Source organism: Oncorhynchus masou, chromosome 29, assembly GCF_036934945.1.
Source record: "Oncorhynchus masou masou isolate Uvic2021 chromosome 29, UVic_Omas_1.1, whole genome shotgun sequence".
Lineage (NCBI taxonomy): Eukaryota > Metazoa > Chordata > Actinopteri > Salmoniformes > Salmonidae > Oncorhynchus > Oncorhynchus masou.
Genome location: NC_088240.1, coordinates 79781651 through 79798365, shown reverse-complemented (window position 1 = coordinate 79798365; position 16715 = coordinate 79781651). Strand labels below are relative to the sequence as shown.

Sequence of the window (16715 nt, the reverse complement as noted above, 5' to 3'; positions counted from 1 at the left end):
AGTGTCACTTTCTCCTCAACGTGCCAAGGCATTACTTTAGGACTCAGGAGTGAGGAAAGGACTTGGTAAGAAAGGGCCTTAAACCTACCCTTTCTGTAACAGACGCTTAAAACTAGCGTGCGTTAATTGATAGAATGCTTCAGATTGTTTATTCAATGTGCCAATGTTGTAAGAATAGGCATGACTCCCACTCACAATGGTTCTCTGGAAGGTTTTTACTCAACACCCCTCTATGGAAGTCATTAGAATTCTGTGACAAGTTAAACGAGGATGTTTCTCAGTAATCGCCCACATTTCTTCATCATTCCATAACATCAGGTAGTAGTCATTACCATGGAATAACTGAAGACGAGTAGGCGGCCAGTATGTTGCAATAAACCTTAGGGAATTATTAACAGAACAGTGTTTCTGAAGAATTTATGTGTTATTCCCCACCCATCTTAAAGTGTCAATCCGCAGTTAAAACAATAACCAAAAGTCTTCCCTGGCCCTGTTTTGGTAAAAAGCTGAGGGATAGGGCTGGATAAATGTAACCACTCTTAAATTTACAGACAGAGCTATGGATGCAAGGACTGACCGTCCAGGATATCAAAATGGTAAGTTATAGTGTTTGTGTACTTTTACTATGTTTACAAACATTGTAGTAAAAACAAGCTTTTATTTTGTGTTCGGATGATTGGGTGTGACAGTTGTAAAATAGCACCGGAGAAGAAGGCCATCGTTTTACGTGTCCCCAACCAATTGTGTTTTTTTTGTTTGTTTATTTGTGTTGTTTGTAACTTGTTTTTTTACTTATATTGTACATAATGTTGCCTCTACCGTCTCTTATGAGCGAAAATAACTTCTGGACATCAGGACTGTGATTACTCACCACGGACTGGCAGAATCCTTTTTGTCCTTTAATGAGTCTGACGAGCACAATGCAAACGATATACTGCTTTCTCTGGAACAGAAAACGTTTGACCTCTGTCATTGCCAACAAAGGGTATAGAACAAAGTATTGAGATAAACTTTTGTTTTTGACCAAATACTTGTGTTTGGTCCTCCTTTTCCTGAAGTCCACAATCATCTCTTTAGTCTTGGTTACGTTGAGAGATAGGTTGTTATTCTGGCACCACCCGGCCAGGTCTCTGACCTCCTCCCTGTAGGCTGTCTCGTTGTTGTCGGGGATCAGGAGGATCAGGCCTACCACTGTTGTGATGTCTGCAAACTTGATAATGGTGTTGGAGTCGTGCCTGGCCACGCAGTCGTGGGTGAACAGGGAGTACAGGAGGGGACCCTGATCCCTTTGTTGGCAATGACAGAGGTCAAACGTTTTCTGTAAGTCTTCACAAGGTTTTCACACACTGTTGCTGGTATTTTGGCCCATTCCTCCATGCAGATCTCCTCTAGAGCAGTGATTTTTTGGGATTGTTGCTGGGCAACATGGACTTTCAACTCCCTCCAAAGATTTCCTATGGGGTTGAGATCTGGAGACTGGCTAGGCCACTCCAGGACCTTGAAATGCTTCTTATGAAGCCACTCCTTTGTTACCCGGTGGTGTGTTTGGGATCATTGTCATGCTGAAAGACCCAGCCATGTTTCATCTTCAATGCCCTTGCTGATGGAAGGAGGTTTTCCCTCAAAATCTCACGATACATGGCCCCATTCATTCTTTCCTTTACACAGATCAGTCGTACTGGTCCCTTTGCGGAAAAACAGCCCCAAAGCATGATGTTTCCACCCCCATGCTTCACAGTAGGTATGGTGTTCTTTGGATGCAACTCAGCATTCATTGTCCTCCAAACACGACGAGTTGAGTTTTTACCAAAAAGTTGTATTTTGGTTTCATCTGACCATAGGACATTCTCCCAATCTTCTTCTGGATCATCCAAATGCACTCTAGCAAACTTCAGATGGGCCTGGACATGTACTGGCTTAAGCAGGGGGACACGTCTGGCACTGCAGGATTTGAGTCCCTGGTGGCGTAGTGTGTTACTGATGGTAGGCTTTGTTACTTTGGTCCCAGCTCTCTGCAGGTCATTCACTAGGTCCCCCCGTGTGGTTCTGGGATTTTTGCTCACCGTTCTTGTGATCATTTTGACCCCACGGGGTGAGATCTTGCGTGGAGCCCCAGATCGGGGGAGATTATCAGTGGTCTTGTATGTCTTCCAACTGCTCCCACAGTTGATTGTGTCTTCCAACTGCTCCCACAGTTGATTTCTTCAAACCAAGCTGCTTACCTATTGCAGATTCAGTCTTCCCAGCCTGGTGAAGGTCTACAATTTTGTTTCTGGTGTCCTTTGACAGCTCTTTGGTCTTGGCCATAGTGGAGTTTGGAGTGTGACTGTTTGAGGTTGTGGACATGGTGTCTTTTTATACTGATAACAAGTTCAAACAGGTGCCATTAATACAGGGAACGAGTGGAGGACAGAGGAGCCTCTTAAAGAAGTTGTTACAGGTCTGTGAGAGCCAGAAATCGTGCTTGTTTGTAGGTGACCAAATACTTATTTTCCACCATAATTTGCAAATAAAGTCATTAAAAATTCTACAATGTGATTTTCTGGATTTTTTTCTTCTAATTTTGTCTGTCATAGTTTAAGTGTACCTACGATGAAAATTACAGGCCTCTCTCATCTTTTTAAGTGGGAGAACTTGCACAATTGGTGGCTGACTAAATACTTTTTTTGCCCCACAGTATGAGATGAGTAATGTAGGGTATGTAAACATGATATTAAGTAGCATTGTTTAAAGTGGTTAGTGATATATTTTACATCAATTTCCATTATTAAAGTGGCTGTAGTTGAGTCAGTGTGTTGGAAGCAGCCACTCAATTTTAGTGGTGGCTGTTTAACAGTCTGATGGCCTTGAAATAGAAGCTGTTTTTCAGTCTCTCGGTCCCTGCTTTGATGCACCTGTACTGACCTCGCCTTCTGGATGATAGCGGGGTGAACAGGCAGTGGCTCGGGTGGTTGTTGTCCTTGATGATCTTTATGGCCTTCCTGTGACATCAGGTGGTTTAGGTGTCCTGGAGGGCAGGTAGTTTGCCCCCGGTGATGCGTTGTGCAGACCTCACTACCCACTGGAGAGCCTTATGGTTGTGGGCGGAGCAGTTGCCGTACCAGGCGGTGATACAGCCCGACAGGATGCTCTCGATTATGCATCTGTAGAAGTTTGTGAGTGCTTTTGGTGACAAGCAGAATTTCTTCAGCCTCCTGAGGTTGAAGAGGCGCCTTCTTCACGACGCTGTCTGTGTGGTTGGACCAATTCAGTTTGTCCATGATGTGTACGCAGAGGAACTTAAATTAAATTACTAACCTCTCCACTACTGTCCCGTCGATGTGGATAGGGGGGTGCTCCCTCTGCTATTTCCTGAAGTCCACAATCATCTCCTTTGTTTTGTTGATGTTGAGTGTGAGGTTATTTTCCTGACACCACACTCCGAGGGCCCTCACCTCCTCCCTGTAGGCCGTCTCGTCGTTGTTGGTAATCAAGCATACCACTGTAGTGTCGTCCGCAAACTTGATGATTGAGTTGGAGGCGTGCATGGCCACACAGTCGTGGGTGATCAGGGAGTACAGGAGAGGTCACAATGTGCTCCCTTGTAGGGTCCCAGTGTTGAGGATCAGCGGGGTGGAGATGGAGATGTTACCTACCCTCACCACCTCACGGCCCGTCAGGAAGTCCAGTACCCAGTTGCGCAGGGTCTCGAGCTTGATGACGAGTTTGGAGGGTACTATGGTGTTAAATGCTGAGCTGTAGTCGATGAACAGCATTCTCATATAGGTATTCCTCTTGTCCAGATGGGTTAGGGCAGTGTGCAGTGTGGTTGCGATTGCGTCGTCTGTGGACCTATTTGGGCGGGTAGCAAATTGGTGTGGGTCAAGGGTGTCAGGTAGGGTGGAGGTGATATGGTCCTTGACTAGTCTCTCAAAGCACTTTATGATGACGGAAGTGAGTGCTACGGGGCGGTAGTCGTTTAGCTCAGTTACCTTAGTTTTCTTGGGAACAGGGACAATGGTGGCCCTCTTGATGCATGTGGGAACAGCAGACTGGGATAAGGTTTGATTGAATATGTCCGTAAACACACGAGCCAACTGGTCTGCGCATGCTCTGAGGACGTGGCTGGGGATGCCGTCTGGGCCTGCAGCCTTGCAAGGGTTAACACGTTTAATGTTTAACTCACATCGGCTGCAGTAAAGGAGATTCCGCAGGTTTTGGTTGCGGGCCGTGTCAGTAGCACTGTATTGTCCTCAAAGCGGGCAAAAAAGTTATTTAGTCTGTCTGGGAGCAAGACATCCAGGTCTGCGACGGGGCTGGTTTTCTTTTTGTAATCCGTGATTGACTGTAGACCCTGCCACATACCTCTTGTGTCTGAGCCGTTGAATTGCGACTCTACTTTGACTCTATACTGGCGCTTAGCTTGTTTGATTGCCTTGTGGAGGGAATAGCTACACTGTTTGTATTCGGTCAAGTTTCCGGTCACCTTGCCCTGGTTAAAAGCAGTGGTTTGCGCTTTCAGTTTCACGCGAATACTGCCATCAATCCACGGTTTCCTTTTTGGGAATATTTTAATCGTTGCTATGGGTAAGACATCGTCAATGCACTTTCTAATGAACTCTCTCACGTAATCGGCTCTGACCTCCTCCCTATAGGCTGTCACGTTGTTGTCGGGGATCATGACAGAGGTCAAACGTTTTCTGTAAGTCTTCACAAGGTTTTCACACACTCTTGCTGGTATTTTGGCCCATTCCTCCATGCAGATCTCCTCTAGAGCAGTGATGTATTGGGGCTGTTGCTGGGCAACACAGACTTTCAAATCCCTCCAAAGATTTTCTATGGGGTTGAGATCTGGAGAGATCATTGTCATGCTGAAAGACCCAGCCACGTTTCATCTTCAATGCCCTTGCTGATGGTTGGCTTTGTTACTTTAGTCCCAGCTCTCTGCAGGTCATTCACTAGGTCCCCCCGTGTGGTTCTGGGATTTTTGCTCATCGTTCTTGTGATCATTTTGACCCCACGGGGTGAGATCTTGTGTGGAGCCCCAGATCGAGGGAGATTATCAGTGGTCTTGTATGTCTTCCATTTCCGAATAATTGCTCCCACAGTTGATTTCTTCAAACCAAGTTGCTTACCTATTGCAGATTCAGTCTTCCCAGCCTGGTGCAGGTCTACAATTTTGTTTCTGGTGTCCTTTGACAGCTCTTTGGTCTTGGCCATAGTGGAGTTTGGAGTGTGACTGTTTAAGGTTATGGACAGGTGTCTTTTTTATACTGATAACAAGTTCAAACAGGTGCCATTAATACAGGTAACGAGTGGAGGACAGAGGAACCTTTTAAAGAAGTTGTTACAGGTCTGTGAGAGCCAGAAATCTTGCTTGTTTGTACTTGACCAAATACTTATTTTCCACCATCATTTGCAAATAAAGTCATTAAAAAGTCCTACAATGTGATTTTCTGGATTTTTTTTCTCATTTTGTCTGTCATAGTTGAAGTGTACCTATGATGAAAATTACAGGCCTCTCTCATCTTTTTAAGTGGGAGAACTTGCACAATTGGTGGCTGACTAAATACTTTTTTGCCCCACTGTATTTATTTGTATTTTTAATCCCAGCCCCTGTCCCCGCAGGAGGCCTTTTGGTAGGCCGTCATTGTAAATAAGAATTTGTTCTTAACTGACTTGCCTAGTTAAATAAAGGTTAAATAAAATAAAACATCAATTAAATGGCACCCAATGGAGTGGGTCTATGCCCTCCCAGGCCAACCCATGGCTGCGCCCCTGCACAGTCATGTGAAATCCATAGATTCCAGGACAGGACAGGAAGCGTTCTAATGGTTGAAAAAGTAACTTGTAAAATAAGAGCAAGATTTTATTGGCCAGGCTAGCGGAGAGACATAAAGCAGTGGTGTAAGGGCTGTGTGGTGTGCGATGCACACAAGTTAAAAATCAAATCAATTTTTTTGTCACATACACATGGTTAGCAGATGTTAATGCGAGTGTAGCAAAATGCTTGTGCTTCTAGTTCCGACAATGCAGTAATAAGCAACGAGTAATCTAACTTGCAATTCCAAAACTACTACCTTATACACACAAGTGTAACGGATAAAGAATATGTACATAAAGATATATGAATGAGTGATGGTACAGAGCAGCATAGGCAAGATGCAGTAGATGGTATCGAGTACAGTATATACATAGGAGATGAGTAATGTAGGGTATGTAAACAAAGTGGCATAGTTTAAAGTGGCTAGTGATACATGTATTACATAAAGATGCAGTAGATGATATAGAGTACAGTATATACGTATACATATGAGATTAATAATGTAGGGTATGTAAACATTATATTAAGTAGCATTGTTTAAAGTAGCTAGTGATAGTTATAGGGACCAGCCCCCAGAGCACCCATGACAAAATCTATCACGGGCTGCCATTTTGAAAAGATAGCTGTAGAATTAATGGGTCCTTTACAGAGACTGGATGAGGCAACACAAACATTATAGTTACTGTACTAGGTACACTCAGAAAAAAAAGAGTGCTATGTAAAACCCTTTATCTCTGTAGGAATACCCTCTGAAAAGAAAGGTTCCAGATAGAGCCCTTTCAGTTAAGATAAACCCCTTTTTGTCTACAAATAGCACTGTTTCTGATCAATATGAAGTCATTTCTTTTTTGAAGTCATTTTTTTTTTTTTGACAAAGAGAAAAGTTTGGATGAGATTCGCCATAAAATATGATGGCATACAGGAGTACTATTCAATTTTCCACTGGGTTCACACCGTACAATTTGTTATTTTATTGAACCTTTAATTAACCAGGTTAGTCTTGTTTTAAGGGGAGACCTGTACTCAAGAGTGTGGTAAAATATTCTAATCAAGTGAGAGAGACTGTCATTTCTTCAAACAATAATCTTTATTCAATATTGATTAATTATTGCAATAATGAAACTACTCAACCCAACAGCCTAACTGAAAATGATCAAACAGATGATATAGGACATCAAAATGTGTAGTCAGGCTGGTCCGTCTTACTGACTGGTCTGGCTGGTCCGTCTTACTGACTGGTCTGGCTGATCCGTCCCCTGGTTGTCTGCATGGGATGTTGTTTTACCCCAACCCGGCTTAGTTTCCCAGATGCCAGGAAGATGAGACAATGAGGCATTGTTCTAAACTCTTCCAAGCTCTCTCTATCTCGGGTCACACACACTTGTCTATGGAATGCCAGCTTTAGGTTTTAAATCACCAAGTCATTGTCAGCTCAATCTATCTCTAGCAAAATCTAATTTCCTTGAACATATGCCCAGACAAACTGCAGGAAGCTAGAGTGGAAACCATCTCTTTACAGAAACACATAATTAAACAGAACATAAATGTCCTACTTTTTGTTAAGTATATAACCGTTAACTATTAATATCAAACAAATCAGGTAAATATGTACTTTTTCTATCACAAGAGACATGGAGTCAAGGGAGACCTGGATACAAGGCTCAAGAGAGACCTGGACACAAGGCTCAAGAGAGACCTGGACACAAGGCTCAAGAGAGACCTGGAGACAAGGCTCAAGAGAGACCAGGACACAAGGCCCAAGAGAGATCTGGACACAAGGCTCAAGAGAGACCTGGATACAAGGCTAAAGAGAAACCTGGACACAAGGCTCAAGAGAGACCTGGACACAAGGCTCAAGAGAGACCTGGACACAAGGCTCAAGAGAGACCGGGACACAAGGCCCAAGAGAGATCTGGACACAAGGCTCAAGAGAGACCTGGATACAAGGCTAAAGAGAAACCTGGACACAAGGCTCAAGAGAGACCTGGACACAAGGCTCAAGAGAGACCTGGACACAAGGCTCAAGAGAGACCGGGACACAAGGCCCAAGAGAGATCTGGACACAAGGCTCAAGAGAGACCTGGATACAAGGCTAAAGAGAGACCTGGACACAAGGCTCAAGAGAGACCTGGACACAAGGCTCAAGAGAAGGGCTCTGAAGGGTCAGCCTGGGGGCCAGGAGCACAAGACCTGGGCTAAATACTATGTCAGGATTCATACAGTATACACACCTTAACCTGGGCTAAATACTATGTTAGTTATCGTACAGTATACACACCTTAACCTGGGCTAAATACTATGTCAAGATTCATACAGTATACACACCTTAACCTGGGTTAAATACTATGTCTGGTATCATACAGTATACACACCTTAACCTGGGCTAAATACTATGTCAGGTATCATACAGTATACACACCTTAACCTGGGCTAAATACTATGTCAGGTATCATACAGTATACACACCTTAACCTGGGCTAAATACTATGTCAGGTATCATACAGTATACACACCTTAACCTGGGCTAAATACTATGTCAGGTATCATACTGGGCACATGGAGTCTTACAGAGGAGTTGGACTTTTCCCCCTCTCTCTGAGTATTCATTCTACTTCCTCAGGTTCCTGGAGGAGTATGCCAAATACAACCTGTCATTCTGGGCCGTAACCACAGGCAACGAGCCCTCTGCTGGACAGATGACCAACTACAGGTCACATCTCACTTTATATTACATGTGTATCTAAGGCAGGTACATAATTGACAACAGGAAAAAGTGATATTTAGTTAGTAGTTGCATTCTGGTAATGAAGTTGGTTATAGAGGAAGTCCATGTTACAGGTTCTTTTATCTCAGTTGGTAATGTATGGAGCTTGTAACGCAGGGTGGTGGGTGAGATTCCCAGAACCACCAAAATATCTCAAATCTACGCATCTATGCACGCTTTGGATAAAAGTGTCTGCTAAATGGCATATATTATAACAGTAATCTGTTTTCTCTGCTCCAGTTTCCAGGCTTCACAGTAGAGGAGCAGAGGGATTGGGTGGGCCTGGACCTTGGAGCTCTCCCTGGGCACTACCCACCACCTGTACCCAGAATACTACCTGTTTGGAACGGAGGCCTGCGCTGGCTGGAGCCCCTCAGACAGAGGAGTACGGCTGGGCAGCTGGGAGAGAGCTGAGCAGTACGCACACAGCATCATACAGGTAAGACATGACCTAGAATGAGGATCGTCAATTCTCTTTCTTAGTCGTATGGCTAACGGGTGAGAATAACATCGTACAGGTTTACAAGTGAATGTGTTACTGTAGCAGGTAATTGAACAGGTCAGTTTGACATCAGACAAAAAGAAGTTGAGTGTGACCTCAATGTTTTGTCAGATTCCTGTGTATGATCAAAATTGTAGCTTAGGTGCTGGTTGTGAAATGTTACAGGGGCCAACTGATGAATTGAAGGTGTGTCTGAGCTTTCATAGCATGGCCCACTTTAGGTACTGTACTGTCCTTCCTTATTTAGCATTGCCAACTTTAGGTACTGTACTGCCCAACCTACTATAGCATGGCCCACTTCAAGTACTGTACTGTCCCACCTTCTATAGTATGGCCCACTTCAGGTACTGTCCCACCTTCTATAGCATGGCCCACTTCAGGTACTGTCCCACCTTCTATAGCATGGCCCACTTCAGGTACTGTCCCACCTTCTATAGCATGGCTCACTTCAGCTACTGTCCCACATTCTATAGCATGGCCCAATTCAGGCACTGTCCCAACTTCTATAGCATGGCCCACAACAGGTACTGTACTGTCCCACCTTCTATAGCATGGCCCACTTCAGGTATTGTACTGTCCCACCTTCTATAGCATGGCCCACTTCAGGTACTGTACTGTCCCACCTTCTATACCATGGCCCATTTAAGGTACTGTCCCACCTTCTATAGCATGGTCCACTTCAAGTACTGTACAACCTTCTATAGCATGGTCAAATTCAGGTACTGTCCCACCTTCTATAGCATGGCCCACTTCAGTTACTTTCCCACCTTCTATAGTATGGCCCACTTCAGGTACTGTCCCACCTTCTATAGCATGGCCCACTTCAGGTACTGTCCCACCTTCTATAGCATGGCGCACTTCAAGAACTGTACCACCTTCTACAGCATGGCCCATTTCAAGTACTGTACCACCTTCTATAGCATGGCCCACTTCAGGTACTGCACAGTCCCACCTTCTACAGCATGGCCCACTTCAGGTCCTGTCCCACCTTCTATAGCATGGCCCATTTCAGGTACTGTACCATCTTCTATAGCATGGCCCACTTCAGGTACTGTAACATCTTCTATAGCATGGCCAACTTCAGGTACTGTACCATCTTCTATAGCATGGCCCACTTCATGTACTGTACCACCTTCTATAGCATGGCCCACTTCAGGTACTGTACATTCTTCTATAGCATGGCCCATTTCAGGTACTGCACTGTCCCACCTTCTATAGCATGTCCCACATCAGGTACTGCACTGTCCCACCTTCTATAGCATGGCCCACTTCAGGTACTGTACCACATTCTATAGCATGGCCCACTTCAGGTACTGTACCACCTTCTATAGCATGGCCCACTTCAGGTACTGTACCACCTTCTATAGCATGGCCCACTTAAGGTACTGTACCACCTTCTATAGCATGGTCCATTTCAAGTACTGTACCACCTTCTATAGCATGGCCCATTTCAGGTACTGTACCACATTCTATAGCATGGTCCATTTCAAGTACTGTACCACCTTCTATAGCATGGCCCATTTCAGGTACTGTACCACCTTTTATAGCATGGCCCATTTCAGGTACTGTGCCACCTTCTATAGTATGGCCCACTTCAGGTACTGCACCGTCCCACCTTCTACAGCATGGCCCACTTCAGGTCCTGTACCATCTTCTATAGCATGGCCCATTTCAGGTACTGTACCATCTTCTATAGCATGGCCCATTTCAGGTACTGTACCATCTTCTATAGCATGGCCAACTTCAGGTACTGTACCATCTTCTATAGCATGGCCCACTTCATGTACTGTACCACCTTCTATAGCATGGCCCACTTCAGGTACTGTACCATCTTCTATAGCATGGCCCATTTCAGGTACTGCACTGTCCCACCTTCTATAGCATGTCCCACATCAGGTACTGCACTGTCCCACCTTCTATAGCATGGCCCACTTCAGGTACTGTACCACATTCTATAGCATGGCCCACTTCAGGTACTGTACCACCTTCTATAGCATGGCCCACTTCAGGTACTGTACCACCTTCTATAGCATGGACCACTTCAGGTACTGTACCACCTTCTAAAGCATGGCCCACTTCAGGTACTGTACCACCTTCTAAAGCATGGCCCACTTCAGGTACTGTACCACCTTCTATAGCATGGCCCACTTCAGGTACTGTACCACCTTCTATAGCATGGCCCACTTCAGGTATTGTACCACTTTCTATAGCATTGCCCACTTCAGGTACTGTACCACCTTCTATAGCATTGCCCACTTCAGGTACTGTACCACCTTCTATAGCATGGCCCACTTCAGGTACTGTACCACCTTCTAAAGCATGGCCCACTTCAGGTACTGTACCACCTTCTAAAGCATGGCCCACTTCAGGTACTGTACCACATTCTATAGCATGGCCCACTTCAGGTACTGTACCACCTTCTAAAGCATGGCCCACTTCAGGTACTGTACCACCTTCTACAGCATGGCCCAATTCAGGTACTGTACCACCTTCTATAGCATGGCCCACTTCAGGTACTGTACCACCTTCTATAGCATGGCCCACTTCAGGTACTGTACCACCTTCTAAAGCATGGCCCAATTCAGGTACTGTAATAACCTTCTAAAGCATGGCCCACTTCAGGTACTGTACCACCTTCTAAAGCATGGCCCACTTCAGGTACTGTACCACCTTCTAAAGCATGGCCCACTTTAGGTACTGTACCACCTTCTAAACCATGGCCCACTTCAGGTACTGTACCACCTTCTAAAGCATGGCCCACTTTAGGTACTGTACCACCTTCTAAACCATGGCCCACTTTAGGTACTGTACCACCTTCTAAAGCATGGCCCACTTTAGGTACTGTACCACCTTCTAAAGCATGGCCCACTTCAGGTACTGTATTTTCCCACCTTCTAAAGCATGGCCCACTTCAGGTACTGTACCACCTTCTATAGCATGGCCCACTTCAGGTACTGTACCACCTTCTATAGCATGGCCCACTTCAGGTATTGTACCACTTTCTATAGCATTGCCCACTTCAGGTACTGTACCACCTTCTATAGCATTGCCCACTTCAGGTACTGTACTACCTTCTATAGCATGGCCCACTTCAGGTACTGTACCACCTTCTAAAGCATTGCCCACTTCAGGTACTGTACCACCTTCTAAAGCATGGCCCACTTCAGGTACTGTACCACATTCTATAGCATGGCCCACTTCAGGTACTGTACCACCTTATAAAGCATGGCCCACTTCAGGTACTGTACCACCTTCTAAAGCATGGCCCACTTCAGTTACTGCACCGTCCCACCTTCTATAGCATGGCCCATTTCAGGTACTGTACTGTACCACCTTCTATAGCATGGCCCACTTCAGGTACTGTACCACCTTCTAATGTATGGCCCACTTCAGGTACTGTACCACCTTCTAAAGCATGGCCCACTTCAGGTACAGTACCACCTTCTATAGCATGGCCCATTTCAGGTACTGTACCACCTTCTAAAGCATGGCCCACTTCAGGTACTGTACCACCTTGTATAGCATGGCCCATTTCAGGTACTGTACCACCTTCTATAGCATGGCCCACTTCAGGTACTGAACCACCTTCTATAGTATGGCCCACTTCAGGTACTGTCCCACCTTCTATAACATGGCCCACTTCAGGTACTGCACCGTCACACCTTCTACAGCATGTCCCACTTCAGGTACAGTACCACCTTCTATAGCATGGCCCACTTCAGGTACTGTACTGTCCCACCTTCTATAGCATGGCCCATTTCAGGTACTGTACCACCTTCTATAGCATGGCCCACTTCAGGTACTGTACCACCTTCTATAGTATGGCCCACTTCAGGTACTGTCCCATCTTCTATAGCATGGCCCACTTCAGGTACTGCACCATCCCACCTTCTATAGCATGGCCCACTTCAGGTACTGTACCAGCTTCTATATTATGGCCCACTTCAGGTACTTTCCCACCTTCTATAACATGTCCCACTTCAGGTACATGGATCACCACAGATAACACTGCTACTCCTACTGCTCTCTCTTCATCCGCCCACGTGTTCTCGCACACCCCGAGAGCTTCTGGTCAGCGGGGTGGTGGCACCGGGATCCTCATCTCTCCCAAGTGGTCATTCTCTCTTTCTCCCCTTACCCATCTGTCTATCGCCTCCTTTGAATTCCATGCTGTCACAGTTACCAGCCCTTTCAAGCTTAACATCCTTATCATTTATCGCCCTCCAGGTTCCCTCGGAGAGTTCATCAATGAGCTTGATGCCTTGATAAGCTCCTTTCCTGAGGACGGCTCACCTCTCACAGTCCTGGGCGACTTTAACCTCCCCACGCCTACCTTTGACTCATTCCTCTCTGCCTCCTTCTTTCCACTCCTCTCCTCTTTTGACCTCACCCTCTCACCTTCCCCCCTACTCACAAGGCAGGCAATACGCTCGACCTCATCTTTACTAGATGCTGTTCTTCCACTAACCTCATTGCAACTCCCCTCCAAGTCTCCGACCACTACCTTGTATCCTTTTCCCTCTCGCTCTCATCCAACACTTCCCACACTGCCCCTACTCGGATGGTATCGCGCCGTCCCAACCTTCGCTCTCTCTCCCCGCTACTCTCTCCTCTTCCATCCTATCATCTCTTCCCTCTGCTCATACCTTCTCCAACCTATCTCCTGATTCTGCCTCCTCAACCCTCCTCTCTTCCCTTTCTGCATCCTTTGACTCTCTATGTCCCCTATCCTCCAGGCCGGCTCGGTCCTCCCCTCCCGCTCCGTGGCTCGACGACTCACTGCGAGCTCACAGAACAGTGCTCCGGGCAGCCGAGCGGAAATGGAGGAAAACTCGCCTCCCTGCGGACCTGGCATCCTTTCACTCCCTCCTCTCTACATTTTCCTCCTCTGTCTCTGCTGCTAAAGCCACTTTCTACCACTCTAAATTCCAAGTATCTGCCTCTAACCCTAGGAAGCTCTTTGCCACCTTCTCCTCCCTCCTGAATCCTCCTCCCCCCCCCTCCTCCCTCTCTGCAGATGACTTCGTCAACCATTTTGAAAAGAAGGTCGACGACATCCGATCCTCGTTTGCTAAGTCAAACGACACCGCTGGTTCTGCTCACACTGCCCTACCCTGTGCTCTGACCCCTTTCTCCCCTCTCTCTCCAGATGAAATCTCGCTTCTTGTGACGGCCGGCCGCCCAACAACCTGCCCGCTTGACCCTATCCCCTCCTCTCTTCTCCAGACCATTTCCGGAGACCTTCTCCCTTACCTCACCTCGCTCATCAACTCATCCCTGACCGCTGGCTACGTCCCTTCCGTCTTCAAGAGAGCGAGAGTTGCACCCCTTCTGAAAAAACCTACACTCGATCCCTCCGATGTCAACAACTACAGACCAGTATCCCTTCTTTCTTTTCTCTCCAAAACTCTTAAACGTGCCGTCCTTGGCCAGCTCTCCCGCTATCTCTCTCAGAATGACCTTCTTGATCCAAATCAGTCAGGTTTCAAGACTAGTCATTCAACTGAGACTGCTCTTCTCTGTATCACGGAGGCACTCCGCACTGCTAAAGCTAACTCCCTCTCCTCTGCTCTCATCCTTCTAGACCTATCGGCTGCCTTCGATACTGTGAACCATCAGATCCTCCTCTCCACCCTCTCCGAGTTGGGCATCTCCGGCGCGGCCCACGCTTGGATTGCGTCCTACCTGACAGGTCGCTCCTACCAGGTGGCGTGGCGAGAATCTGTCTCCTCGCCACGCGCTCTCACCACTGGTGTCCCCCAGGGCTCTGTTCTAGGCCCTCTCCTATTCTCGCTATACACCAAGTCACTTGGCTCTGTCATAACCTCACATAGTCTCTCCTATCATTGCTATGCAGACGACACACAATTAATCTTCTCCTTTCCCCCTTCTGATGACCAGGTGGCGAATCGCATCTCTGCATGTCTGGCAGACATATCAGTGTGGATGACGGATCACCACCTCAAGCTGAACCTCGGCAAGACGGAGCTGCTCTTCCTCCCGGGGAAGGACTGCCCGTTCCATGATCTCGCCATCACGGTTGACAACTCCATTGTGTCCTCCTCCCAGAGCGCTAAGAACGTTGGCGTGATCCTGGACAACACCCTGTCGTTCTCAACTAACATCAAGGCGGTGGCCCGTTCCTGTAGGTTTATGCTCTACAACATCCGCAGAGTACGACCCTGCCTCACACAGGAAGCGGCGCAGGTCCTAATCCAGGCACTTGTCATCTCCCGTCTGGATTACTGCAACTCGCTGTTGGCTGGGCTCCCTGCCTGTGCCATTAAACCCCTACAACTCATCCAGAACGCCGCAGCCCGTCTGGTGTTCAACCTTCCCAAGTTCTCTCACGTCACCCCGCTCCTCCGCTCTCTCCACTGGCTTCCAGTTGAAGCTCGCATCCGCTACAAGACCATGGTGCTTGCCTACGGAGCTGTGAGGGGAACGGCACCGCAGTACCTCCAGGCTCTGATCAGGCGCTACACCCAAACAAGGGCACTGCGTTCTTCCACCTCTGGCCTGCTCGCCTCCCTACCACTGAGGAAGTACAGTTCCCGCTCAGCACAGTCAAAACTGTTCGCGGCTCTGGCCCCCCAATGGTGGAACAAACTCCCTCACGACGCCAGGACAGCGGAGTCAATCACCACCTTCCGGAGACACCTGAAACCCCACCTCTTCAAGGAATACCTAGGATAGGATAAAGTAATCATTCTCACCCCCCCCCTTAAATGATTTAGATGCACTATTGTAAAGTGGCTGTTCCACTGATGTCAGAAGGTGAATTCACCAATTTGTAAGTCGCTCTGGATAAGAGCGTCTGCTAAATGACTTAAATGTAAATATAAATGTAAGGTACTGTACCACCTTCTATAGCATGGCCAATTTCAGGTACTGTCCTACCTTCTATAGCATGGCCTATTTCAGGTACTGTACCACCTTCTATAGCATGGCCCACTTCAGGTACTGTCCCATCTTCTATAGCATGGCCCACTTCAGGTACTGCACCATCCCACCTTCTATAGCATGGCCCACTTCAGGTACTGTACCACCTTCTATATTATGGTCCACTTCGGGTACTGTCCCACCTTCTATAACATGGCCCACTTCAGGTACTGCACCGTCCCACCTTCTACAGCATGTCCCACTTCAGGTACTGTACCACCTTCTATAGCATGGCCCACTTCAGGTACTGTACCACCTTCTAAAGCATGGCCCACTTTAGGTACTGTACCACCTTCTATAGCATGGCCCATTTCAGGTACTGTACCACCTTCTATAGCATGGCCCACTTCAGGTACTGTACCACCTTGTATAGCATGGCCCATTTCAGGTACTGTACCACCTTCTATAGCATGGCCCACTTCAGGTACTGAACCACCTTCTATAGTATGGCCCACTTCAGGTACTGTCCCACCTTCTATAACATGGCCCACTTCAGGTACTGCACCGTCCCACCTTCTACAGCATGTCCCACTTCAGGTACAGTACCACCTTCTATAGCATGGCCCACTTTAGGTACTGTACTGTCCCACCTTCTATAGCATGGCCCATTTCAGGTACTGTACCACCTTCTATAGCATGGCCCACTTCAGGTACTGTACCACCTTCTATAGTATGGCCCACTTCAGGTACTGTCCCATCTTCTA

The 16715-nt window shown here is 46.9% G+C and overlaps 1 protein-coding gene across 4 annotated transcripts in view; it reads left to right on the top strand.

Annotated features, from left to right (window-relative positions):
* Positions 1-478: 478 nt before the first annotated feature.
* Positions 479-16715, top strand: part of LOC135520695 (serine/threonine-protein phosphatase 1 regulatory subunit 10-like) — a 24588-nt gene continuing 8351 nt past the window's right edge. The window contains exons 1-3 of one of the 4 annotated variants that reach the window (XR_010452427.1): positions 479-596; positions 8424-8513; positions 8808-9006. Coding sequence is in view for 1 of the 4 variants with exons in the window: in XM_064946435.1 (XP_064802507.1) it covers positions 560-596; positions 7431-8002 (609 nt within the window). In the remaining 3 variants the exon portion in view is untranslated. Of the gene's footprint in view, positions 597-7430; positions 8081-8320; positions 8344-8423; positions 8514-8807; positions 9007-16715 lie in introns of those variants that run through there. The other 3 variants (XR_010452428.1, XR_010452429.1, XM_064946435.1) reach the window with 3 other exon arrangements.